Source organism: Alosa pseudoharengus, unplaced genomic scaffold, assembly GCF_046254945.1.
Source record: "Alosa pseudoharengus isolate Yale_2024_CS ecotype anadromous, Long Island Sound unplaced genomic scaffold, YU_APseudo_1.1 YU_APseudo_1.1_scf_11, whole genome shotgun sequence".
Taxonomy (NCBI): domain Eukaryota; kingdom Metazoa; phylum Chordata; class Actinopteri; order Clupeiformes; family Clupeidae; genus Alosa; species Alosa pseudoharengus.
The window spans coordinates 12,051,895-12,079,290 of record NW_027468576.1 but is presented as its reverse complement, the minus strand read 5'-3'; the positions used below and the strand labels follow the sequence as shown (position 1 = coordinate 12,079,290).

At 43.2% G+C, this 27,396-nt stretch overlaps 3 protein-coding genes across 3 annotated transcripts in view; 2 read left to right on the top strand and 1 right to left on the bottom strand.

Annotated features, from left to right (window-relative positions):
* Positions 1–843: 843 nt before the first annotated feature.
* LOC143116729 (basic immunoglobulin-like variable motif-containing protein) lies at positions 844–6,809 on the top strand. Its single transcript, XM_076278026.1, has 10 exons — positions 844–946; positions 1,731–2,297; positions 2,968–3,097; positions 3,185–3,280; positions 3,581–3,685; positions 3,784–3,878; positions 4,215–4,347; positions 4,459–4,542; positions 4,720–4,816; positions 5,194–6,809. The coding sequence occupies exons 2-10, from the start codon at positions 1,802–1,804 to the stop codon at positions 5,488–5,490; spliced, it is 1,533 nt and encodes a 510-aa protein (XP_076134141.1). The 5' UTR covers positions 844–946; positions 1,731–1,801; the 3' UTR covers positions 5,491–6,809.
* A 73-nt stretch (positions 6,810–6,882) lies between these two features.
* Positions 6,883–9,437, bottom strand: LOC143116730 (betaine-homocysteine S-methyltransferase). Its single transcript, XM_076278027.1, has 8 exons — positions 9,014–9,437; positions 8,864–8,931; positions 8,565–8,737; positions 8,155–8,258; positions 7,893–8,054; positions 7,529–7,734; positions 7,132–7,208; positions 6,883–7,041 (listed from the first exon to the last, which is right to left on the bottom strand). The coding sequence occupies exons 1-8, from the start codon at positions 9,095–9,097 to the stop codon at positions 6,971–6,973; spliced, it is 945 nt and encodes a 314-aa protein (XP_076134142.1). The 5' UTR covers positions 9,098–9,437; the 3' UTR covers positions 6,883–6,970.
* A 364-nt stretch (positions 9,438–9,801) lies between these two features.
* The window catches only part of nme7 (NME/NM23 family member 7), a 34,155-nt gene continuing 16,560 nt past the window's right edge, over positions 9,802–27,396 (top strand). Inside the window, exons 1-9 of the mRNA XM_076278023.1 lie at positions 9,802–10,791; positions 15,019–15,120; positions 15,545–15,711; positions 17,080–17,190; positions 19,264–19,314; positions 19,839–20,046; positions 20,270–20,375; positions 25,385–25,449; positions 26,380–26,448. Coding sequence (XP_076134138.1) covers positions 10,771–10,791; positions 15,019–15,120; positions 15,545–15,711; positions 17,080–17,190; positions 19,264–19,314; positions 19,839–20,046; positions 20,270–20,375; positions 25,385–25,449; positions 26,380–26,448 — 900 coding nt within the window. The 5' untranslated portion in view covers positions 9,802–10,770. The remainder of the gene's footprint in view (positions 10,792–15,018; positions 15,121–15,544; positions 15,712–17,079; positions 17,191–19,263; positions 19,315–19,838; positions 20,047–20,269; positions 20,376–25,384; positions 25,450–26,379; positions 26,449–27,396) is intronic.

The following is a 27,396-nucleotide window of genomic DNA, read 5'->3' as shown; positions in this document are numbered from 1 at the left end:
GTAATTTGGGGGAAAATATCATGGTTGATGATAGATAGATAGATAGATAGATAGATAGATAGATAGATAGATAGATACTTTATTGATCCCCAAGGGGAAATTCAGGGCGTCTCAGTAGCATACAGACATCACACACAACAGGCACTTAGCCTACAGCAGAAATGGTAAATATAAGTATAAGTATAAACAGCCATAGTATGTATGTAGTAATAACATAATGTTTAAATGATGATTCTAAGCGGTCCAAAGCGATTAAAGGCCTACAATGACATTAACAAACATTAGATTATCTTTACAATTAAATAGGCCTAATTAAAAAATAATATGAATAGACTGGATAGAATTAACAGAATAATAACAATAACCATAATAGGCCTATATGCTACGAATGACGACTGTAAAGAAAATAATTAGTTAGAAACACGGTGGTGGTCGCCAGCTATTAGGCCATATTGTAAAGACGATATAAAATTTCCTCTACTGAATATGCATTGCCTTTTTTATGAAATGTAACAGTGTCAATATAGCCTACTCCCGTCATCGTCCCTGTCCCTTGAACGAACAGATTGGCTGACCTCAGAACAGTAGCAGCCCGTCTAAACCAAGAGGTCCCATCTAGAGGGTGGAGATTTCTCGAAGCCATAAATAAATTCCTATTTTGTGAAAATACCGATTGATCATTACAAGCTACTAGGATGTAATTAGATAGTATATAGATTAATTGCATAACATTTTTGTTAATTATCCGCAATGACGTGGATGCAACATTAAACTAAATAGCCTACATTTGATCATTCTAGTAGATCACCCCCTGTAGGCCTCCATGAACGGTACAGTCTGATGAGGAATCGTAGCGGAAGATGGGATGTGGGTTGTGATGGTGATGCTAAGCTCATTTTGAATGCAGTTTGGTATTTTATCATCCTCTGCATGATATTTAAGAAAGGTATGTAGCCTACTCCTTATTATATTAAGTTCACGTGCGATATGATGCAGTAGGCATATGCCTCTGATGTAAGTAAGAAAGAATCTCCTTGTGATCTCATAACAACAGTCAAAGATGGCAACAGTTAAAGTGGCAACAGCCTTTTATTAACATTAACCTATACGTTATTCCTCGAGTTAATGTCGCAATTTGAGAGAAAGGCCTATTAACATTTACTGTAGCCTACAATGTAGACGATAATAATAGGTATGGTTCTGCCGATAAATTCAGCGTCCTAGATTAACTCACTGGGTGCAGTGAACAGCCTTAGGTAGCACTAACGTTATATGTAGCCTATACCTACATACCTGTAGTTGGGATGACACAGATTTTGATTTGAATAATCAAGAGAATGTTTTTGTGTTCGTCTATTATTTGCTTTTACAATTTTATGCTGCATGGTCAGGATCATTTTATTGCATGATGACTGTGGGAATAATGCAACTAACTGAGTAACAGTTGACCCAACTGAGGAGTAGTCTAATGCTTAAAAGGACACCTGTCAGGTATTCACTGATTCGTTTGTTTTGTATGTAAACATAATTCTGGCTGGAAAGACACTGCAATAATACAGGGACATTATTTTGATCCACTATACTTCTCCTAACCATAAGTAGGCTATGCTTGCCATGCACAATATCAAGTGTTCCTTGAGTGGACAGTTTTACCCGGATCAACTAATAGTAGAAAACCCATGTGCATTTTCATCATTGTTTGTCTTTCGTGTGTTTTGTCCTCCTCATAGCAATTCCATGATCTGCCAGGCAACCTGACCCTAGCACAATTCTCTCCACAACCTCCCAAGTTCTCCACTCAATGCCTAACACTGCAGATAGCCAAGGGGAAAACATATCAGGCACGAGTGACCAGGCCGACCCCGCTGCCCGAGGCCCCAGCCGGGACGATGAGCGCAGCTTCCTGAGTTCCTTCACGCGGGAGGCGCTGCAGGCGCGCCGGGCGTCCAGCGCCGAGCTGCAGCTGCCCTGGACCTGCCCCGTCACGCACTCCAGAGAGAAGTTCTACACAGTCTGCTCCGACTACGCGCTGCTTAACCAGGCCACCGCCATCTACCGACCCCCCGACAGCACCCCCAGGGATGGGCCCATCAACAAGCAGGATGGGGAGACAACCTTCTTGAGGTCCAACACTGTAAACCTGTCGCAGGGCCAGGTGGGAGGCACCAGCAGCAGTTCTCCCGTAGACGGGGACTATGACATGGAAGTGGTGTCGTCTGGCAACACAAAACCTGTCCTTGCCTGGGAGATTGACACCACTGACTTTGATGCTGTTTTGACGCGAAAATCAAGGACAAGTAAGAGGCATCAATTATTAAACAACTCCGTCTAAGGTCTGGCACATTGTCACCCCGGGCTCATCTTGCCCTTGCTCTGATCATAGCCTTCCTTCACAGCATCTCTCCTTACTGAACACTCTGCCTTCCAGGACGCAGGCCAGGGGTTTATGCACTGTTAATAATGTAGTGGTGCTTATTGTTATTTTGCAACAGAGCTTGGATTGTTTGATGGCATGTGAGGAGTGCCAGGAAAAGAGAGAGCTGTCCCAGGTGCCATCTGGTGCTGCTTGCATAACACACTCTATGACATCAGTGACATAAGACTTCTCTGATGGTCCTCTCTGATATTTAATGCAAAATTGAACGGAACAGTGAATTGCGTCATTCATTGCATCACCACCATACTTATTTCAGTGACCATATGTTGGCGACATGAAATGATGCTACTTTTAGCATCATGTTTCTCGTAACTTTTTTGTGCAACTTTATGGTTAATACTAACCACTACCTTTAAGATCAGTCTACAGTTCTGTGTCTTTATATATTTTTCATTATTTAAATTATTTCCTAGATGCTGCTGGGAAGGAATAACAAAACTGTGTAATGTGTGTTACAGAATGGAGACTGGAATTAAATAATTCTATTTTGACTTTGCTATAATTGACTTTGAGATACTTCTGATTTCCAGGCAATACAAAGAAATTCAGCAGTAAAAAGATGAAGTCTGCTGACAGACCAAGCAAGAATCTGCCAGACATCCCAGCTCAGGCTTCTGTGGAGGAGATCAAACAGAGAAAAGTCATGGACCTCAGGAGATGGTAGGAGCCCGTTACAGAAACGGTGATTATAAATAGCTCTGCCGCATCATTAGTTCCTTCATGATATTCCTCTGCGATGTGTTTCAGGTACTGCATAAGCCGACCACAGTACAAGACATCATGTGGGATCTCTTCATTAGTTTCCTGCTGGAACTTTTTGTACAGCACTCTGGGAGCAGGAAGGTATGTGTTAAGCTATACTAGGCCTTGTAGGCTTGTACTTACAGTGAAGCAAGGGGTGTAATATAGTTAGCTGTAGGAGTGTTGCCTACATATTAGAGTGGACCAGATGTCTCTACGCAGATTGTCACACAGTGACGCTTAATGAATTAAGGCATATTTTGACCAATGGTTGGTATTGGGAAGGGAAAATGAAACCTTTCTCCTGTCAAAGGGTCATTCACAAAGATGACAGGAAAAACTTTTGAGTTTGAGTTTGTGTGTGTGTAACCCTAAATATGACTATGTCCTCTTTGTTTTCAGCCTTCCTCCCATTTCCCAGGAAGAGGCTCTGCATATTCTGGGGTTCCAGCCGCCCTTTGAAGAGATCAAGTTCGGCCCTTTCACAGGCAATGCCACTCTCATGCGGTACGTACGTAGGTCACGATGTCCTCCTCTCCTCAGCTGGATTTCTCTAGCTGTACTACCTGACGTTTTCTTCACAGTGGATGTCTTTTGTCAAGCAGATGGTTCAGACAAATCAACGACAATTTCCGCGTTCGAGGATGCTCTTACATCCTATACAAGCCTCATGGAAAACACAAAACTGCTGGAGAGACAGGTGAGAGAGAGATACTTTACTTATTTATTTATGTTTTGTTTGTTTGTATTGTATTTGTATCTCTATTATTATAGCATTCTATGAAAGATGCTATACAAATAAAGCTTATACTAATATTATTATTATTACTCCTGTCAAATGCCCCCCTCTCTAAAGAGCTTCATGAGAATAGTTAGAAACAGTATGTTAATGCTTCATGCCAACATTCACCAAAATGACAATATACAGAGCTATCCGTCATGAGTGCTTATCGAAGGTGCCTGCACGCCATGGTAGGATGATTTGGTAGAGCAGGCGTATTGTGTGCTCATGCTGCGTTTGTCTTCCCCCTTACAGCTGAGGGAGCGTTACTGAAGCTGACCACGGGACTGAAGGACGAGTCCATGGCCTACATTTATCATTGTCAGAACCATTACTTTTGCCCTGTGGGCTTCGAAGCTACACCGCTAAAAGCAGCCAAGGCCTACAGGTATAATGGACGCTAATAGGCTCAATCAATCTCTTTGACACCGCATAGATATTTTTAGTAATAAGTGCATTTATACTTTGAAGAGGCTACAAGGTTTCTTGTTGATTGTAGAGGCCCTCTTCCTCAAAATGATATGGAGTACTGGATTCTCATTGGGGAACCGAGCAGGAAGCATCCTGCTATCCATTGCAAAAAGTAAGAAATCATCCCTTTTTTCTGTCATTGAAATGTTCTTTCTTTTCCATAAAAAAAACTGTATCCGTAGCCATCCCTTTTCCTTTTTAAGCATCTAAAGCAAGATATGAAGCACTGATTATAGAAATGCGAATAGCATTGAAGATGGGTGCTGTGTTGGAATCTCTTGTTTTTTAGGTGGACAGATATTGTGACAGACCTGAACACACAGAATCCAGAATATCTTGATATTCGCCACACAGAGAGAGGCATCCAGTATAGGAAAACCAAAAAGGTCAGCTTTTTTCCTAATACATTTTGCATTTAAGTTTTGCACTCAAAAGTACGAATATATCCAGTCAGTGAATCTGAAAACTGGCTTTCTTTTCTCCTGCTATATATGTGTGTGTGCACACAATCAGGGCTACTTTCAAAAATATTTAAAGTGCTGCTGTTCACTGGGTGTCTGATAAAGAATCACCGTTTTACAGAATCTTGAATCTGTCTTTTTTTTTTATTATTCTATTTTATGTACTTACCATTTTAAGATATTTTTAACTATAGCCCTTCTATGCTTTTATTTACTATTATTCTTTGTTTATGTAGAGCACATTGAATTACCTGTGTATGAAATGTGTATATATATAAAAACTTGCCTTGCCTTGCTTTCAGGTGGGTGGGAACCTGCACTGCATCATGGCATTCCAGCGGGTGAATTGGCAGAAACTGGGCCCCTGGGCTCTGAACTTGGAGAACCTGCGCTATGACATCCACCACCAGGGGGCAGAGCAAAGAGGGCAGGGTGGCGCAGGGGAAGGATCTGAGGAGAAGGGCGCAGCCAGGCGCCTGGGTCGCTCCAACAGCACGGGAACCCAGAAGTCCGACGCCACCTGGAAACGGCTGTCCAACACAGCCGAATACAGCCAAAGGAGCTCGCCCGACAGTGACCTAGAGGAGGACATCGACTGACTGCTTACTGGAGAATTGTGCCGAGTCATTGTACATTTGATGTTGAAGTACAGTGCAGTATTTGGGCAAATTCATCTCCAAAACCCCCCAAAAAGCAGGTTAAGCATTTTATTTGTTCAACGCAATAGCTTCAGTCAGCTTTCAAGACCATGTCTTACGTGTAGTGTGGATCATAAAAATGTTTTACTTGCACACAACACAGAGCATACAAATGAATAGTTTCCTTTAAGTGTACACTTTGTGCCTAGCAATGTGTAGAGCACCGCTAACATCCAAGGCAACATCCTATCGTTGTATGCTTTTGCTTCCATCAGCTGACCTGAATAGAAAGAAGTTAGTGTAGAGTGAAGAGGGCAGACCTCAACCAATTGTGCAATATGCTGACCGAAGCATGAGTGTGATGAGTCCTGCAGTTGTGCAGGTTTGTACAAAGTGTAATGGTTGTCATTTAAATGGTTATTAAGCCAGAGAAGACATGTCCTGTGAAGTGTACAGCATGAACAGTGACATGCTACAGTTGTAGTTGTGTGCAAGAAACGGTTTTCATTCAAACCACATTCCTATTTTAAGTCTGTGTCAGAAGCCTACTCCAATGCCTACTCCCGAGCATCTTAAATCTGTGTATATTTATTGAACCCACCAAGTGGATGAATCCTATATTGGGAAGATCAGGAGATCAAAAATAAATAGTTATACTATTACTAAGCGCTATACTATCAATAGATGTTTACTATTTATAAGTAATTTAACTGCACCTTTTATGTAATAAAATCTGTGAAGATTTATTTTGTGAACATTACTTTTTTTTCATAGTGAGAAACTCTGAGAAAATATGTGGCTCATGGGAGAAGTGTCCATATTAGGGTTTTTCTGCAACTTGAGTCCTGTCCCTCAAACACTACATATTTGGACTTGACAAGGCAGATGCACTTACCGGTAGGTAGATGCAGGGCCTAAAGGCTGCCTCTAAAATGCAATAAAATGCTATAGTTTAGGAGTAAAATGATATTATTCCTGTCAACCCTGTAACTTAATGGTATTCAGAGTGGGTTGTAAGACAGATAAAGTAGTGCCGATTAGGCTTATCACTGTACAGGGGGATATTTTGAGCTTCTGTGTAGTTAGGAATGAATATAGTATGAAAGCCACGAGGAAAAGTCTGCATGATTGCTTACCTGTGCTGTACCGAGCTCTGCCTGTCCTTCCTTTGCTATGGGAACATCGTATTAAGTGTCTAGTCACTAAGACGGTTGTACATGCAAAGAACTGTGCTACCTTGCTGTAGTTCTCCTTTATAAATAAACATTTCTACAACTTCGTATACATCAGTGGTGAGTTTTATTACAAATGGCAAAGATTCCCTGATTGGACACACACAATTCTATTTTCTTATTTATTTTTTTTAAATCTCTGATAGCAGCAGCCATGCTATTGTATCGCCAAGCGATGCAGTGTGCCGAGGAGTTGTCCTCTCAGCTTGTTATTGCAGTGTACCGAGGAGTTGTCCTCTCAGCTTTGTAATATCAGCAGGGCGAACACCACAGCATCCTCCTGCCAAACAGAGCTTCCAGTCACTGAAAATGTAAAGGATCAGGCCACATCACATGATGTTTATGACATGATTATAATATCTGCACCTACCTATCCAATAAGCACCCAGGGCTGCCCACTCCTGTGCCTGCCAAACGAAGGGTTGTGTCTCCTCTGATCTTATCCACCTTTTCATACAATACATAACAGATTAAACGAGCACTATAACAGCATTCTATTAAATGCTTTAAGTTAGATTTAATAATTGTAAATGCTTTAGGTTATTTTAATGCAATGTCTTAGTTGTGAAAATACATTTTATTTAGCTCTGAGGTTTTAAAATGCACAGTTCTGTCTGTGGTCCTCATGACACCTCATTCAGTAACCAAGCTGTAAAACAGTATGGTCAAAAGCAGCATGACATTTCAAACTTGAACCCACTTGGTCTGTGAAAGCACTGTAGTAAATTAAGACTCAAGAGTCTTTTCATGGTCTTAAATGGCCTCACCCCGTATCAAGATCCCAGCCGTCTCCACTGTTGGGATACACAATCCAGCTCACGTCAGGACTCTTGGGCAACCTGATGGAATCTAGAAGAGGTTTGACCAGTGCAGGAGGACAGCAGTTCAGTCCGACAGCAACCAGCTGCTTTGATCGACAGGCCATTTCCACAGCTTCACTGAATTTCTTCCCATTTGAAATAGTTTGCGTATCCTGAAAAAATAATTTTGTTAGTCTTGGTTTGATTCACATATGACAAATACCAACTGTTAATATCACTAAATATTTGGCCTAAAGGTTCCCACTCAGAAGTTAGGGTCGAGAACCCCTGTAGTAGAGTAGCATTAGCAGCATGGCTGCTGTCATGTTACCTTACAAGAGAAGGACAGCCAGGCTTTTGTATCTGGAAACTCTCTCAGCAATTCCACCAAAGCCTCTGCCTCTTTAAAACTTGGTATAGTTTCCATGGCAATAAGATCAGCACCAGCAGCAACCAAGGCACGGACTTGAGGTCGATGCCAGGCTTTTAGCTCCTGAGAGCAGAGGGCAGATGCTTCAGTCACTACGTGGCAGGTTGTGTCAGATGGCACATGCATTAAATGCAGTACTGTTACGTGTCATGCATAGCCTCACCTCAACACTCATTCCAGCTTCATATGATCCACTGTACTCAGACCCATCATGAAGAAATGCTCCATAGGGACCCACAGAGCCTGCCACTAAAGGCTGCTTACGGTCTTCAGGAGACATGTACGTAAATAAACATTAGATGGGGTATGCTGTGCAAACACTGCTAAATAATTCAGCAGTAAAGACATAGCATCAAACAGGCTTAGATGTCAAAACGTTCCACATGGGTGTCTGGTGAATGACTTGTCTGTCATGGATAGCCTGGAGCATTCTGTGACTTTATACATTAGGAGACAACCAGTCGATCAGGACCAAATGGATTACATCATAGCGGCATTACCACCTTGAACATTCAATAAATTCTAATTCTCACAACATTTGATTTCTCAGATGAAGTGGATTGTGGGCCCTACCTGATGGAAAGTTATCAGATATGAAGTTATTGACTGCTTCTTTGGCCAGCTGAACCCCTGATCTCAGCAGTATTTCAGCCTGGTCAGGTGTCTGGTGCAGATGTTGCACAAATCCCTCTATGCTGGCTTGGTATGTAACTGTTGTGATGACATCGGAGCCACTGCTGAGAAATCTGTAAAAGGACAAATTACTGAATGACCCAGGTTGACAACTCACAACGAGCTTGTGTACATAGTCATAATACAATTATCTAAATCAAATTATTATCATATAGGCTATGCCTTTCAAAAGGGCATACCTGTGATGTGCATCCTTGACAGCCTTGGGGTTTGTGTGCAAGAGTCTAGCACTCCACAGCGGATCGCCCTGCAAGGGTGTGGACTGTGAAAACATGCATTTCCACAAAACAATTTGCAATTTGGTGGTACTGTATTCTAATGTAGGCTACCTGTATTTTAAACCCAGCTGCCTCCAATTCTGTCGATAGACCTCCGTCCAAAATGAAGAACTTTGCTGCAGCTTTTTCAGTCATTTCTTCTTGCCTCGATATTACAGAGTTGACATCTGGGGCCACTTATTGTCGAATGGCAACTGGCAAAAGTATAATGTCTCTGCTAATAAGTAACTGTTACAAGTTAACTAATGTGTCTACGCAACTGTACTTTGCTCTTATGTAGCCTCCTTGTTCACTTGTTGATCAAGGATCCGTTCTCAAAATCACAGTTGACATGGCTTTTCGTTTAAATGAACTAAAACTTATCTGGGACAGTGAATTTGAGAATAAACAGATACTAAAACCCAAACAAAACATTTGTTGGATATGTCTTGTGTCTGTCCAGAGAATGTCTGGTGACTGGTCTGTCTTGTGCAGATTTCTAGTTGCACATTGCAAGAGGTCATAGTACTACTTCCGGTTTGAATTACATAGTTTCAGAGAATGTGTAATAAGAATGTCTAATAATCCGTAGACGGGCTTTGATAGTTTACTAAATCATTTATTTGATCGTTTAAAAAAAATATTCAAATAATGTATTAATTCATTTGTTTGCGTATGTATACGAAACCATACGGGCACATGGCTTTAAAATACTTTATTAATGCATGTGTTGCTATGGTTACGAGGCTCCAAGCTCCAGTCTGTTGAAGATAGCTTCTAGCTAAGAACTATCAAACATTATCAGAGGACTCCGACAACAATGGTAAAGTTACATGAATATTTGTCTCTGTATTATGTTTGCATGTTATTTCCTTTCAACGCATTCAACATTTTTAATATAATTCGGGTTTACTGAATGGTGCTATTTTGTAGGACGCACCGCTATCGCTATCGCTACCCAAACCAAAGTAACGTTAGTTAACGTTAGCTTCTAGCTAACGTGTAACATTAACTGTCAATGTTGGTTGTTGCTGCTGGCTGGTTGTTTCAGGCAATGTTATGGATTGATATTTAGCGATAGATGGCTCATTTAAGCAGTGTCAGTCGAGCAATTCGAGTTTCAAATAATTTGCTTTGGAACCGATTTAACTAGCTAAGACATTAACTTACTATGATAGCTTGGCTTGGATAGCCAGCTAGCTAACTACTAACGTCAGTCATATTTTAAATAATTTTGCAACCTTAGTATGCTCGCTAACTAGCCTAACCCTAATTCTGGTCATGGAAACCGGTAGCAGTGATATTTTTATGACAGACGTGGCATAATTTTCGCTATAGCCAGTATGAAAGTTAGCGTTAGCAGCTACAAGCAACAATATGGGTAACGTTATCTTATCTACATATTCGTAAATGTTTCGTAGCTCAAAGTTATCATTACATTGGGGCCTAGGAACTAGATTAACTGTTGTTGAGCTGAGAAATTCAATTCTGGATTATTTGATATATGTGTACAGTAACTAGGCTACTACAATGAGTCATATTACACACGGTGACTATGATTCTGTTTAAATCCATATTACCACTAGATGTCAGGGTTAGCCTAGTCATTATAGCTTCTACCCGTATCTCTACGGCACTGACTCATTTGGCCCTAAGCCTGAGGATTCCCCTTTGTTAAGAGGGTCATTGTTGGAATCTACCCTTTCATAAGGAATATCAGTTATTGTTTTTTTTTTTTTTTCACGAACATCACTTACTCTTGTAATGTTTTGTTTTTCATGTTATGATATCACTGGTGGGCATGGCGGGTCTAATGCACTGATCCACCCATGCATTTCTCAAAGGATTCTGTAAGTATTACACAGAATGACAAACTTTATGCCAATCAATCCTTTAAAAAAATATAAGACACCTAACTGATATTTAGAAATGACATCCTAATTGATGCAAAAGGTAGGCCTAGGTTACTGTTGGCATGATATGTTTGTAATTTTATGGAGGTATGTGTGTCAGAGTCTTAGACACAGTGCATCACATTTCTTCCTTTCTGTCCTTTCAGTGCAGCTTTTCAGTTTTTTTTTTGTTTTAATAGGGAAACCTCATCAACAAGCACATATTTGGTTGTTCACCTTTACTTGTAGTTGGGTGCAGTGAGTGGAATAGCGGAACTACGCCTACATGTTAGCTGAACAGTTATTTCAGAGATTGTTTGTGGCCTCACCTCGGTTCCCAGATTGATTGAGCTGCTGTCTGTGCAACAAGTATGACTCATCATTTAAACACTACCATAACATTTTTCTTTTTGATGCTACAACAAGTACAGGAAGACTAACTTAACTCACGAAACCAGTTTTGTTCCTTAGACCATAGGACATTTCGCAATAGTCTTGCTAAACTCGATGCACGTGGTGGAAGATTGCATGTCTTGCATGTCCTTTAAGTTTAGACAGACCTGGTCATGAAATATGGTCTAACTGCAGCCTTTGATATGGCATCCAAGCCTGTTGCTGCACTTGACAGTTAGGGGACAGTGCATTGACATTAGGTGTCTTTTGTTAGTTTTGGATTTTCCATGGCTTGTCGACATGGACTGACTCAAACATTTCTACACAATTATCAGCTAGCTAGCCAGCTGAAAAATAAGCCAAACTAAGCAGCAGTAGGGATGGTTCTTCATGACCTGAGTGAAGTTTTTCCAAGTTAAATGTTAATGTGGGTGGTAGTAAATAGGCCCAATGTAATAGTTTTATGGGTGAAAATGGGCGTCATCTGTAGATACACATTTTTAAAATGATAAACCTCAAAATGATCATTTAAAGCAAATTATTTTGCCAACCCCTTGGCTATGGGGAGCCTTGGTGTTGGGTCCCCGGACCCCACTAGCCAAACAAGAATAGTGGACTGAGCCCTAAACAATTCCAGCTAATCAACACATGGCTTTGGGAGCATGCAAGGGATGGGTGGAGTTTGGTCCGCAGAATTGGGCTGTTTAAACACTGCCCACACTTAAACACTGTCATATTATGTGGAGGTAGGCTACATTATGGCAATGGTTTGTTGTGGTCTGCATTTTACCCAATTATTGTTTGTGTTGTACTGAAAAACAAACTTTTTTATGTTTGTCTCAAACTTGGTTCCACTTCTCTGTCAGCTGTGTGCAAGTCGGCAGTGTGAAATGTTTCCAATCATAGTGCTAGGAGGACTAGGAGACGGTAGGTGTCTGAGAAAATATTTATGTTGTTGGGATTCCAAGAAGTGGTCTGCAATACAAGCTCTCTGTTAGATATCACAGCTCTGAAGCTGATTAGCGTTGTTTTGAGTTTCCATTGTGGATTGCCACAGGCTTTATTATTTTCTTCTCAGAGTTGTAGTTGTAAAGTGTAAACATGAGTATACTGTTGTTGAAATGAAAGAAAACATATTGGCCCTTCCTTCTGCAGTTGAACTGCTCTAAATAGTGCAAAAGAGTCAATGAAGAGGTGGTCTCTTTGGCAGTGCCGTATGTGTCCTGGGTTTAGTAGATAGACTTCAGAGAGCTGCAGACTGGGAAACAGATGCTACAGCTAGAGCTACACTGGATCAGTACCTGGTCCAGTCCAGTGTTTTATTCTCGGGGGTCCCTAAGCCGGTGATCCTCAGCTGTCCTTGGCTACACTCTGACCTTCTGTCCTGACATCAGATCTCTCACGTCTGTAAAGCTGCTCACCACCTCCAGCATGACAAGCGTGAGGAATCTGGGGTTCCCAGCGAGTCGTTTCACAGTTGTGGCAGAAAGCCATGGCACGTTTCGCACGAGACTTCACTCATGTGTCAGAAAGATAAACACCTCAGGGACTGAACGAATCCTGCTCACAATAAGCTTGGGTTCAATTCCCATGGCATGTACACTTCAATAATTGACGATCACATTACATTTATTTAGTAGACTAGTAGGCCTATGGCATAGCATTTACTGATACAGTTACAGCTAGTCATGTGGTGGAGGTTTTCATCCAAAGTCATCCAAATGGATCCAAAGATATACAGGCAAGCTAATAAGTGTTCAAGGGGAAAATATGGAAGCTTTGCAAAACCATAAAACTATGCCTCATTTAGACTTAATTGACATATATTAGTATGGGAGTAGAGGGGGAGAGGGAAGTGTAGACTAGCTTTTGATTGATGTGACATTTCATTGACCACACAGGGTCTGAAAAACCCAACCCAGCAATCATAAGTATCAGATGTATGTTCTTTTTCTGTGTGAAATGCAGACTAAATCAGCTCTGGGCCTGACTGGCGGCCATGTTGGCTGCGCTGGTGAGAGTTGATGAAATCAATAGTTCCCTATTTGGGTTGGACAGTGGGAGGATGACTGTAGAACATTGGTATGGAGTAATTTAATGGCGTGAGTGTCTCTTCTCACAGGAAAAAGGGTTTCCTAGCAGAAGTAGCTCTACTAATATAGCCAGTGAGCCACTGCTCATTTGCCTAGAGATGCCTGTGCTTGTCAATACTATCAGCAGCACAGCTGCCTGTGCAGTAAAAATAGTTTGTGTAGCTGGGGGCTGGGCCCCACCAGACAGATAAACTGCTCAATTATGTGAGCGAGGGTCTCATATCTAGCACACGCACGCACACACACACACACACACTTTGGAGGGATGGAATGAAATAGAAGTGTTTAAGTACATTTATTCTAGTTGATTGAAATAATGTGCTTGATGAGAGGTTATATTAGAGGTCATATCTTGTCTAGGCTAGGCTAGGCTATATCCTCTGAATATAATCTCACTTAAATCAGCTCCGTGCCTCTTTTGTCATATTCAGGGAAGCTTTCATAATTTCACAATCATTAATGGTTGTATATACAGCCATTAATGGGTTACTATGTATAGTCTTTATTACTACTAGGAGGTGAATGATTGATTCGATAAGTAAATGGAAGTGAACAAGTTGTGCAAATGTACCTATATGACTGGTTAATGGTACTGTTTTGATTAGGCTTGTAACTTTGCTGTAAACTATGGGAAGGTGTTAATAAAGCTTTTTTTTTTTTAAAGATACTCAGTTGTGTTAAAATGTATTAAGTCAGGTTATTTGTTTTGACACTATGGTATGCCATGGTACTTCATGTAGCCTATGCCAAGTGGCATTAATCAAGTGAATTTTGTTTGTCCTTGTGTGCCATTTGCAGCAGCAAATGCTCGATCCATACCAGGAATATTCATGATGAAAGTGAATTCACAGTTCTGGGGCACGTGTGTGTTGTACGTAGGTGTCATGTTTGGGCTCCGGTTAGGGAAAAGCTGCAGGCATTGGAGCTATGTGTCCCTCCACCCACAGGGTGGTGGTATGGCGTGTCAGAGACACCTCCATGTTTCATTTCAAGGGCATCGCTGATGGGAGATGAAGGTGAAAGCTTGAAATGTGAGGCACAGCAAGTATTTCTCAAAGGAGAGAAGAGAAGAGAAGAGAAGAGAAGAGACACACACACGCACACACACACACACACACACACACACACACACACACACACACACACACATTCTGAGAAATACCACTTGAGTAGTATCCCTCTTCTTGGGATTCCCTGTTCCAGATACATACAGGCACACACCCATTCACTCACTCACACACAACTGTTCAAATACATAATACTTGGGGTGGAGGGGGAGAAAAAAGATCAGAAAACAAAACAAAAACATGTTGACCTTTTGGCAGTCTCACAGCAGGAGTCTCTAGCCTCCGAGCTCTTCACAGCCAGGGATGTGCTCCCCAAGCTTTGGAGCTTTGGAGTCGGCTGTCAGTCCCTAGGGGGAGTTGGGAGGAAAGCGCGGGGTGGGGTGGGGGGGGTGGATTCATACCGCTGCTGGTTCACAAGCTGCAGCAGGGTCACACTGACATGGCAGGCTGCCTGGACTGTCACCTCCAAGCCGGGGTCAGCCAAGAAGCTGTGTCCGCCTGTCTGCAGGAGCTGGAGGTCAGCTCTGTGAACTCCAACACACACACACACAAACACACACATACTCCTGCACCTCCTCTCCTCTCCACTCCGCTCCTCTCCCTGCGGCTAACTGTATCCCTTGTCTCCCTAGGAGGAGCGCTTTGCCTTCCTGGCCGAATGGTACGACCCCAGCGCGGCGCTCCTGCGGCGCTACCAGCTGCTGTTTTACCCCAGAGACGACTCCGTGGAGATGGTGAGTGCAGAGGGCTTCTGGGTAAGGGGGAACTGAGTGAGCTCACGTGCTTGCAAGAATTTATGACTACATGGGAAGCTAATGTCTTGACTCTGTAATAAAAATGAATGTATACAATAATGTATTGAATGTTCAATAATGTACTCCTGTGTTTGCAAAGATGGAACGTTTCTATTTTATCCTGTTGAATTGTGTGCGGAAGCTGCTTATCATTCTATAACATAATACTTTATATGTAGTCTTACTAGGCCTGTCAACATGTCCTTGGTCTGGCTTGACTGTGGCCCTGATCTGGCCCTGATGAGTCTGAGTCTGAGCTGCAGTGTGTTGTTTTGAAAATGTAAATCTCTGAGATGAAGGGTGATGGAGTGTGATGGAGATGTGAATTGCAGCGAGAGTGACATGTCTTCCCTTGTTTTACCAGTTTGACATGAAGAACCAGCGCACCTTTCTGCGGAGGACGAAATACGACGAGCTTCACCAAGAAGACCTTTTTGTGGGCAACCGCATTAATGTGTTCTCCCGTCAGCTTAATCTGATTGGCTACGGGGACCAGTACACAGCCAACAAACTGGGAAGCAAAAAAGAAAGGTGTCAATATTGTCTTTTGAATGCTATGCATGAAGCATGAAATTGAGTATTCTATTATGATTTAGTCTATTTGCCACTACACAGCCATTCAACTAGCAAGAAAAAAAGAAAGGTAGTCCTAGTGTTTCTTAGATATCATGCATGAGGCCGGAAATTGGAATTGTAGCATGGAATTGTGCGCTATACTGTGATGCAGCCTTCAAGCCAGACAGTGACGTCACATTGTGTTAATACACAGTCCATTCAAAATACAAAGTATTTATATTTCTTAGTTAAATAACTGCAGAAAAAATTTAGCTTTACATGACGTGATGTCAGGGCTTCAATTTATCTTGCCTCAATGCACTTCCAGAGGAGTTCTCATCGGCTCTGTGCTGGGCTAAACAGCATCCTGAGCACCTGACTGGCTGCTCTAGAGATCTCCTCGTGAAGCAGTGAAGAGCGGCGCACAGACCTGCTCAGTGCCGCTCACTCAGTCCACTGATTACTGAGTAATGCCTCTCAGAACGAATGAGCCAACCAGCACTTTCAAATGGTCCACTTGCCCAATCAGCCATGCTGTACAGGGTAAATTCCTCCTGATCATCTGTTTTGTAGTTGGCATTAAAGTATGGTTAGGGATCTGGCTTTGACATGGCCCTTATATGGCCCTGATCTGGCATGTGTTTGGCCCAGATCTGGCATGAATTTTGTCCTAATCCGGCCCAGATCTGTTTCCAGTGTGAGCTGCAGCGTGGGGTGTTGAAAATGTAAATGTGTGATTCGGAGGGTGGTGGAGGGAGTCTGGTGATATGAGAACAGCAGGGAGAGAGTGACGTGTTTACAGTCCAGTGTTGCCTGGCAGGAAAGTGAGAGCATCCAGTCTCATTCTTACGCTAGTCTATCACCCCTGGACCAGACGCAGTCTAGCCAAAACCAAGCCTCTCTGGTCGGAGTATTTAGCCCTTGCTTTCACTCTCCAAGGCTTTCAGCCTGGCTAGTTCTGGTTCAGTAGGTTTCCTGAATTGCCTTCATGCCTCATCCAAGAATACATCAAGCAGTGTTTATCAAGCAGAGAAATATAAAAATCAACATAAATTATGCAGGCCATGCATAATTGATTTTTTCATATTTCTCTGGTTTAATGGCATTCATAGAACAGTTTGTATCTTTTTTGTTGTTGCTGACAGATTAATTGCTCGGGATTATTGAGCATGAACACATTGTCACTGTGTGCCAGTGCATCTGATCAGTAGTTTTGCTTCTGCTCATTGAGCAATGATTAATGACAAATCCTTCCCCTCCTGTTTTTTCCCCTCTATCTCAATGCTGTCCACAATAATGTCTACCAATACTAATGTCTGTTTGCCTTTTTCTCCCTCCATTTAGGACATTGGCCATGATCAAGCCAGATGCAGTCACCAAAGTGGGAGATATAATACAGTTGATTTATGAAGCCAACCTTATCATCACAAAAGCCAAGATGACAAAGTTGACTTGGTAAGCTCAGGCTGAGGCCTGTTTCTACGCATTTTACCAAACAGGTTTCCCAAGGGGAGTCCGAACTGTAAAATGTGAATTCAAAACCCCAGGCCTTGCTGCCATCCTCTTGTAGTGTGTGGGCGTGTTTATCTGTCTGCTTGTGTGGTCGACTGATTTATGAGTAGGAAGAGGAACCTGTTCAACGAAGACAGTGAATTTGCCTCTGGTAACTCCTCCACTACAAAGCCATTTATATTCACAGAACCTCAGAATGGGAGAGGATATGTAGCAGGAATGGAAAGCCCCAACCACTTCTGAAGTGTCACAATGATACAATCACTGTCTCTTCATCAGTCTTTTCATAGAGGGAAAAGATGTGGTTGATATATTTTCGTTACATAAACGTTGGCGCCTGAATGTTTTTTTTTCACCTGACACCTGCACTGGGAGGATGGGCTCTGAGTGCTTGGTGGCATTTGCATGAGATATTCCAATCAGTTCAGAGAGGCGGGCTGACGTGCGTTCACGTGGGAAACCACATTCAAAGTGCAGGTCGTGGTCGTTGGGATTGTCAGTCAGCTGGGCCAATATGTGTATGTCACTGAATGTTTTTGGGCATGATGGCTGGAAGTGACATGAATTTGGTCCCCAATCATTATGTTGTAATGAATTTAGGGCAAGATGCGCTCTCTCCCACATTTTGCACTTGTGTGAAGCCAGACTGCCGTGGTTTAGAGCCACCGGCTCCGGTAGACAGTTGCGCTGGCTGTGGATTATCTCATGAAGCTTAATGATATTTGTTCACTGAGCCTTGTCATCCCATTAACGCAAACTCGGCTTAAGGGTAAACATTACTCTCCGATACACAATCCTCCGCCCTGCAGATTAAGCTCGTACAGTAGCTCTGTCTAATTAGGCTGAAGTGATTCCGGAGCCTCACAACAACAGCGCACAGTGCAGTGGTGGCAGCGTACAGGAGAAATGCTGCATGTGCAGCACGGAGGCAAAAGTCCCGTTGTGTGGGGAAGCGTCTTGGAGACTGGCCCCTGGTGAGCGCGGGTGAGGTAGGAGGGGCAGGAGAGGGAGGGAGGGAGAGGCTGTCCCGTCTGCAGGCTGCTGTGCAAGCAAGCAGATGGTGGCAGCACCGATCCTGACTATGCAGAACGAATAAGTGCTCGCGCAGCAACACTGCTTAGTGTCTCGATGAATGTGCAGAATTATGCTCCTGTGCCAAAGGCCACAAAGCATAAGCCGTCTGAAAGCGAGCTATTTCAGCATCCCTCACGTGCTGTCTGAGAAATATTGCTAAATATTGCTACGCTGAAAACAAACAAGGCATTAAGTGGAGGCTTCTGTGCTAGTTGTGTGTGCTTTTGATGAGGACAGAGAGAAAAAGCCCATGTGGAAATGCACTCAGGGAAATGCAGTTTGGATACACTTTGCCATGAGTTCTAACCTTGATGTATTGAAAATAAACACACAAACACTCGGCAACTATTTGGAGATGGGGGAAGGCTAATCTCCTTCTTTCACCTTTAAAAGATTGGCCTCCAGATATTTTGAGGTCCCCCTTGTTAAGACTGATTAATATCTAATCTCCTCGAACTCATAAAGATAAAGCTGGGTAAAAAGTGAGAGCTAGGCTATTTGTTTGTCAGGAAACCGTGGGGTAGTTCAGGTTATTCTGAAATGCCTCATGACTATTTCCTTGAAACCTGCCTTGTTTTTAACACACAGACTAAGCTTCATCTTACCCATGTAAAAATCACTCTTCATATTACCCATGTAAAAATCACCCTTCTGTCTTTTTGAAACATCTAATAGCGAGGGTAAATTACACTTTTTATTTATTTTTCTGTGTTAAATGTAGTAGCAGTGCTGATGACCTTTATAAGTTTGAAGGAAGACATTTTATTGGTACCGTTTGTAGAAAATCTCAGTTATAGCACTACACTTCTTCCCCTGTCCTACTTTAATATCGATGTCTAAGAGACAGAGTGCAGTTTGTCTTGATATAGGATTGAGTAGAGATTTTCTGGGTTTGCCAGATCATTCATTAACCGTGTGCACCTTTTATGGGTTCCTTTGCAGGAAGCAGGCGGCAGACTTTTACACGGAACATCAGTCAAAGTCTTTTTTCAAGTGAGTCCTGTTGGGTTGAATGATTGACTTGTGTGTGATGAAGCCGCTGGAAAGCCTTTCTCAAGGAGACTACTGGTCAAATTACTAATTGCCGCATTCCTCTGACATTGCAATGACATTGCTGTGTGTGTCTTTGAATGTCTTTCAGCATTTCAGCATTTTTTCAGCAATTTTGTTACTTTGGATGATGGTCCACTTAAGTTTAGGTCCACTAGTTTAATTAAAGAGTGAAGTGATTTTGTGAGTCAGCACTTAATTTGGAAATTGCAAATACAAACCAATAAACAAAACCTGCACCTATGCTAATCATTGCATCTATGCTGGACATCGCAAATATTCACAGATGAATTGAGTGACTGTATTGACTACTGAAGATGATGATAGTTTTTCCTTGCCATCCTTACCTACATGTTTGCTTTGGGCGTCTCAAGCACCTTGAGGCAATGCCATTTGTTAATGGCATTCTAAAAAAGAATAAGGATCATAATTGATTGTCATGGCTAAGTGTTTCCCCTCTTCTGTAGTAACCTGCTGCAGTTTGTGACCTCTGGTCCGGTCATCGCCATGGAGCTGATGGGCGACGAAGCTGTGTCTGTCTGGCGGAAGCTTCTAGGCCCGACAGACTCCTCTGTGGCACGGAAAGAGGTGGTGTCCAGCCTGCGTGCTCAGTTTGGCACAGATGGCACCAGAAACGCCGCACACGGTTCTGACTCGCTGGCATCTGCTGCGAGGGTAAAGCTCTGTCCTTATCTAGACACCCTGGCTATGAGTGGTGTGCACTCTTGCTGGAGTTTGAGCAGTCGACTTTCATTCTGAGAGCAATGCTGTTCTCTGAAGATCCAGTAATGTACAATCTTGTACATTAGTCAGCTCATGTGTGCATGATTATTGAACACAGATATGGCCCTCGGTCTTAATTATGTTTTAAAAATTCTCTTTTTTGCTCCTTTTGCAGGAACTGGAATTTTTCTTCCCATCCACAGCTGGCCACGGACCCCCTAACACAGCCAAATACACAGACAGCACATGCTGTGTCATCAAGCCACACGCCATCTCCGAGAGTAAGTATCGGCCCGACACCACACTCTCAGCCCAACCCACTGACCCCAGCCCACCCTGACCCGACCCCACTGACCCTGACCCCCCCATACTCCCTCCACAAGCCCCCACCCCTAATCCACACCCCCACCCCACCCCTCCCACCCTGTAGGTTGGGGTTTTAAACTCTGCTCCTCCAGATCAGGCAGGATTGCTACAGCTGCCCCGCCGCTCACCTCACGCATCAGGCATACCAGTAGCCACCGCGCTCTGCAGGCTCTCACGTTGTGCAATCCCACAGTCCCACACTAGCATGGTTGACACACACCAAATGTGACCGCGACCACAACAGCAACACTCCCCTCATGTTCTTCTCTATTCTGCTCATGTTCTTTCTCATATTCTTCTTTGTGAAACTTGTAGGGAGTAGTCGAATTGATGGTCTTAAGGTCAGTTTGCATATAGTTTTCACTGCATATAGAAATGCTTTAGCAAGTCTACCCCCTTCTTTTAGGGATTTTAAGGGCCTTTGCGTTAGTGCCTACTTTAGTAAGACACTTTAATGCCTTTGCTGCATGTGTTCCTGCATGTGGTGTGTGTGTGTGTATGTGTGTGTGTGTGCCTTGTGTTTTGAGGACAGATTGGGCCTTAAATTATAGCTGTAATTAGTCAGAACGAGGTGTTCTGGTAGACTATTTTGTAAGTCTTAAGGCTATTTTGCGTCACGATGTGGACTAGTCATTACTCCCACATCTGAAAGAAAGTGATGAGTCATTATGGCTTCTCTCATGTGCTTACACGCTAACAAGTGGTCTTACTCCCATGGTTTGTTCTCATCATCATTTTTCTGTGCGTGTGTTTGGTGCGGTGAGTAGTTAATGTCTCAACGCACCTGGCTGAAGAAACTGACACCCATTTCAGAGGTGATTTCCTGCTGCTTTCCTTTCAGCTCAATCTTATGTAAGGGATAATGTATGGAATGCCGCTGTTTCATCGTGGCTTTTGCTGAGAAACAAATAGTTGGCAACACACGCAGAACTTGAATCAAACATTCTTTATTACACAGCTGATCAACCGTCTGCTTTAACTTTTGAATGAAGCTCCATTGCAAGAAGTGACCGGACTACTTGCGGAGTGATATGAAAGACTTAAATCAGAAGCACAAAACCCGTTGCCATTGACATCGGTAATTATATGTTTGCAGCGGTAATTACATGAATTTTACCGTAGAATGTTGGGAAATCCCATTCAAGTCAATGGAGCGTTGTACTAGCATTGTGAAGAGCTGTATAATAACTCTTTATATAAGTGCCTTTTCCCCTTCAGCCCTGGACTGTTGTTGTGCTCATTATATGTTGAGGACTGCGTCACTCCCTCCCCCCCAAAGCCAGCGCATATTCTTAACCAACCTTCCCTCCGTATTTTTCCAAATCCCCTCTCTGATCCCTGTTCGTGGAGCATGCCACCGGAGCGCTGACCTGTGAAATCTCAAATCCTCTGGCCCAAGCAGTGGTAGATATTTCGCATCGCCCTGCTCTGACTGGACCACCAGTTGACATTTCACACAAGCTCTTGTCTCTCCGAGGGGGGTTTCTGTCTAAACCCGTGGACTCTGTAAACCTGGGAGTCGATTATTCACTGTGTTGCCATATTGCTGCGTGCTCGTAGATACATTTATTTTCCCTCCTTTTCGTCTCTTTGTCTCAGACAGACTTAGCAGATCCATGGCAGATATTTTGGCTAAGCCCGGGATTAGCAGATACTTTTCTTTCACTGCCAACTAGGTAGTGGGTGGAGCTCTCACTTTTTGAAAGTACACACTTCACTTCTCTGTGTGGGCAGTGCGCTTTCACAATAGTTATACTACTTTTACTATGCCCTGAAGGCATAGAGGTGTTAAGGTAGATTACCTCTCTGCCTACCAGTGGAAAAGCAAACGCCTGTGGAGTTTGTCTGGTTGTCTGTAGGAAGGTATGTATGCTGTGCATGTTGGGAGAGAGAGAGAGCGGCTAGTGAGATGGCAGGGACATGCTGCAGTGTTGGTCGGTTTTCACCAAGGACCTTTTCACTCCCAGCAGCCCAACGGCAGCTTGTGTTGTGTTGTGTTGTGTGTGACTCACTCGCCACCCTGGCAGGACCGACCAGAGACCCTGCTGACTGTGCAAAGGAACACACACAGACACATAAAAAACACACATACACACTCACAGATACACATGATGCTCACATAAGCATGCACACACACACACACACACACACACAGATAGAGAGAACACACTCATATTTTCACTCACACACATGCACAAAACACATACATACACAGCATCCACATTCACACATAGCCAGCCACCTGCAGTGCTCATATCTGTAGCCTCCACACCCAGGTAATTCAAAGAGGATTTGGGGCAAGATCACAATTTGATTTGGAGATCTGGAGCCCTGTGGGTTAGCAACAGGAGCCACAAATAATGACTAATGACAAAGCCCCTGCAGAGAGCGATAGGGGGAAAGAGAGAGAGATGGAGTAAGAGGGTGAGTGAGTGAGAGAGAGAGAGAGAGAGAGAGAGAGAGAGAGAGAGAGAGAGAGAGAGAGAGAGAGAGAGAGAGAGAGCGAGCGCAAGACTACAGAAATAATTACAGAGATTAGGCGGCAGCTACCCTGCTAATTCTTTGGGCTGCCCATGTGACGCGGGTCACCACCATTGTCAGAACTCTGGGTTACGTAATCCATATTGCAATATTGTGCGCATATCAAACAATTCCTCAACTGTGGGTTGGTCATAGTCGCTTCATCAGTGTGCCAACTTTTAGTTTGGTCCCATTCAATGTTCCAATATGTTGTGACTCATGTACTGATTCAGTCAGTGACAGGAAGTCCTCTCGGATAGAAATGGTGCATGTGTTTTTGTGCAGAGCGCAGCACAAATGTTCTTGGATCCATGAGTGTGGGTTTGGCCTGTGTTAGCCTCGTACAGGCTGATCATGGAAAAGCTTAATCATTACAGATACATATTTGTGGCTTGCAGGGCAAGGCAGCGCCGTGATGTTCGCCGTTCTCCGCTGCCTTAAACTGGCTTGGCCCGAAAGCAGCGAGCAGCAGGATCCTTCAAAACCTGGCTAATCATTTGCTCACGCTCACGGTCAAGGAGCTAATACTGGGAAAAATGGTTTACACACATGCTCCACTTCATTACGCTGACGGACTTTTAATAGTGGTGTGATTGGTACCCCCCAGTTTTGCTCCCGTCATTTTCTTCTCCTTCTCCATGTTCCCTTGTAGCCAATTGGGTTGCGTCAGTGTGCAAAGAGTGATTTAGAAGAGTGTCCCTGGACTGGGTAATCAGGGGCACAGTTAACGCTGTCGCTTTGAGCAGTATAGATTAAACAGGAGGGCATTATTCATTAACCCTTAGAGTGCCCACACCACCCCTTGCCAAAGTCCATCATAATAAAAGTTAGTTATGACTGTTTGAGGCTGAGCTGGCACAGAGGGCTTTGTGTCCTCGTCCAATGAGACGTATTGGAGGTCAGTGCTCCATTTCATATTCTCTGCCAATGGCAGCTTCCGGCTGGTCTTTTTTCTGTCCCCGGGGTCTAGCCGGTTGACACCTAGTCACACCTTCCTCTGTCTGAGAGTGTCGGCCAATGAGGCGAGCCTGCTGTTGCCTCGCTCATGACTGGAATAGGGAAACGTGTTGCTAGGCACCCGGAGATCCATCTCCTAGCAACAGGGTTGGTGCGTTTGGGAGATGCTGTGACGGAACGGCGGGCCAGGCGGCATGACTTGCGAAGAACACAGAGCACACATGTGCACACACACACACATACAATCCACTCATCAGCTGAGCCTGCCAACACAGTCTGATTCTCATCATCTGGATGACAGTGTCTGTATCCTGGGTTGCCAAACTGTATATTCTGTCGATTTCTGTGGACCGACATGGGAAGCAAAATAATGGTTGAATAATTCTGTTCATTACTGTTCTAGCTTTTGTCCAATAATCCGTTTGCAGTCTGTTTATAGAAATCATCATCATCATCATCATATATTTCCATCCCACATTTGGCCTCATTTGCTGAGTCTGATGCTCATTTGCTGGCTGCTGTTGCTCTGGTGACAGGGAGCTGATAGTGAAATATATTACCCCTAATAATCTTTGGCTTCTCAGGAGGCATGAATCATCAGGAGGAAGAGACACAGAAGGCAGTGAGCCCACTGGAAGCATTATTACATTTCAAAATAGTTTGGAATACGTCACCTCTCACTTCCTCCTCATTTCTCTCCCATTCTCATTTACAATTCCATATGTCATCACATCACATCATGTTTTCACACTCAGAATACAGCAATCTGTACGATGTAGTAAATATCTCTCTGAAGGGTCTTCATGTCTATCTGTCTGTCTGGCTGTATATCTATTTGTCTCCCTGTCTGTCAGTCCATCCGTCCATCCAATCTAATCTAATCTGTCTATTTATATATTCATCAATTGATTAATTGATTAGATTGGGTTCTGCTAATGAAAGTTGTGCCCGGTCAGGACTGTCTCCATTCCAGACTCTCTTACTATCTGAGAGCCTTCAGGACTTCAACTTCTCGCCCTCAACACCATTTAGCCCTGCTGTCTTTCTAGGACCTATAGAGGTCATATTGATTCCATATCATTCTATACCAACCGTGGACACTGGGGGTTTCTACACAGTGCATTCTGTTGAGAATCTGAGCCAAAGTCTTATGTAATGTTTAATCAATACTGGCCCTGTGACAGCATTAATGATAAGCTATGTGAAGAGATAGGTACTGCCTGTATGTTTCTGAAAACAATAAACCCAGACTAATATATCAAGTGCTTTTCATTTTGGTTGTGCTGTATGAGTTATGAGCTGTATGAGTAGTGCATGTGTAATGAAGATGGAAATCAGGGCAGTGGAACTGAGAGCACTATCTCACTAGAGCATGTCGGAATAGGATTTATTCAGTCTTTTTCTTTGTTTCTCTTTGTTTCCCTGTCCTGTCTCTATCTTGTAACAGCCTTGACCGGAAAAATCCTGGGATCCATCATAGATGCAGGTTTTGAAATCACAGCATTGCAGATGGTAAGATGGTACATGAAATGTTATTTCTTATTTTTTAAAAAAAGCAAAAAACAAAGTTTCCCTCAAGTACGCCTCTCTTTGCCTTTCTATGGTCTTACGTCCCATTTATTTTAGCTCTAAAAGTTTGAGGCATGAAATCATCACCTCACAAAATGCACCTAACTCTTAACACAGCCTTGTGGTCCAAAGCAAATCTGTTTTGGATTATCAATTTTGCTGGATGTAGATCAGGACCCCTCCCCCCAGTGTAACACAAATCGTCATGTGACCTGGGGCTTTTCTTCCTGTATCTGGACCAAACTGACCCTGGCATTGATCAGGCAATCAGTCCTTGAATCAGTGACCTTCCTCAGTTCCCCACTGCCTCCCTCCAATCAGAGCACAAACATTTGATGATGGGGAACTGTTAAAGAGCTTTCATTAGTACAGGGCTGGCTGAATGTAAGATGCTGCTTGTCAGGCTGATGAGCTTTTCCGGTTTACTTCACAGTGGCTGCATTTAGCACAAAGTCATGTTGTGAATTGCCAATGAATTTTAACTGGGTGGAGAGTTTGTATATCCTCTGTTTTCCTGGACTTAGATTCATTCATTCAGTTGTCACCAGTGTTGGCTTTGTGGCCTTAAAATTACCGCTACTGACTTATAAACTTTCATCTGATTGCCTGTAGAAGTTAAGACGTTCAGAATGTGTGTAAAATAAAATTCCATTAAGTTAAATGAGATAATTATCCCATTTCAAGCCGCCATTTTTTCGTTTATGTTCACACCGCACCATTTTCAGTCACTTAATTGGTAACTGTTTCTCGGCTGTCATGGGAGTAGCAGTGTGTCACTTTCCACTTGGATGACCTTGAATAGTTTTGTGTGACCTTTTGCCTAACGTATGAGATGGTTATTGATTATACTGGTTTGACCATTTTTCCCTGCAGATCAACATGGACCGTGCCAACGCTGAAGAATTCTTTGAAGTTTACAAAGGGGTTGTGACGGAGTACACGGTAAATATAGAATCTGACGGGCACACGGAAAGGATGTGCGGCCTTTGTTGTTTGTTGTTTTTTGCAATATTACAAATACCATCCACATATGTTAGCTGGTAGTAAAGGCATGCATCATAAAGGTCAGAAGCCAGAAGCTTCCCCCTGGAGCATGTGTTTCCAGTTAAACACGGACTTATCATCATCTTACAGACATGCAGGGAGACACAGAGGGGAACCGAGAGGAGTAGCTGCCCATTCTCATACAACCAGCAGTTCATTTGTTGAAGAAGACACTCAAATAGGGGAGGAATGTATCTGGCAAAGTGTTGAACTAGAAAGCTTGTGGCGTTTTGTTATTGTGAGCCCTGTGTAGTGTTCACCCCCCCAGCTGGGTTTCTGTGCGTCCGCGCCCAGACATACGTGTACAGACATACATCTGTGAAGACGTCTGTGAAGGTTCCCTCACACGTGGCTCCTACAGTCTCCTCTACACTCTGCCAAAACAGACCGTGCAGACGGGCACATCTTATCTGTGGCTCTATATTCGGCTCTGTTGCCATGGTTCCCCCGACTGCCTCATACCCCCTAACTCTCTCTCATTTCATGGTGAGGTACCATGTCGCATCACCAATTTGCCCCATATCTTCGATACTCGTTCCGATATATACTTTGGCTGCTTGTTTGTGTGACTTCATAATTGACCTTGAAGTAAACAGCAGCTGGTGAGGTACCATGCCACGTCACCATTTAGCCCCTACTTCCTTGATCCCTGCTTGTCTAAGTTTAACTTTAAGTGGAAAGCACTTTTCCGATTTCTGTTACAGTTGCTTGTTTGTTTGACCCAATAATTCCATTTTACCGTGTGGTAAACAACGACTTCACCTGTACCCTTCTACTAACATTGAGCCCATTATATAATTTTAGAGTGAGAAAGACAAAGGTAACCTAATCCCATCCCTAATTCAC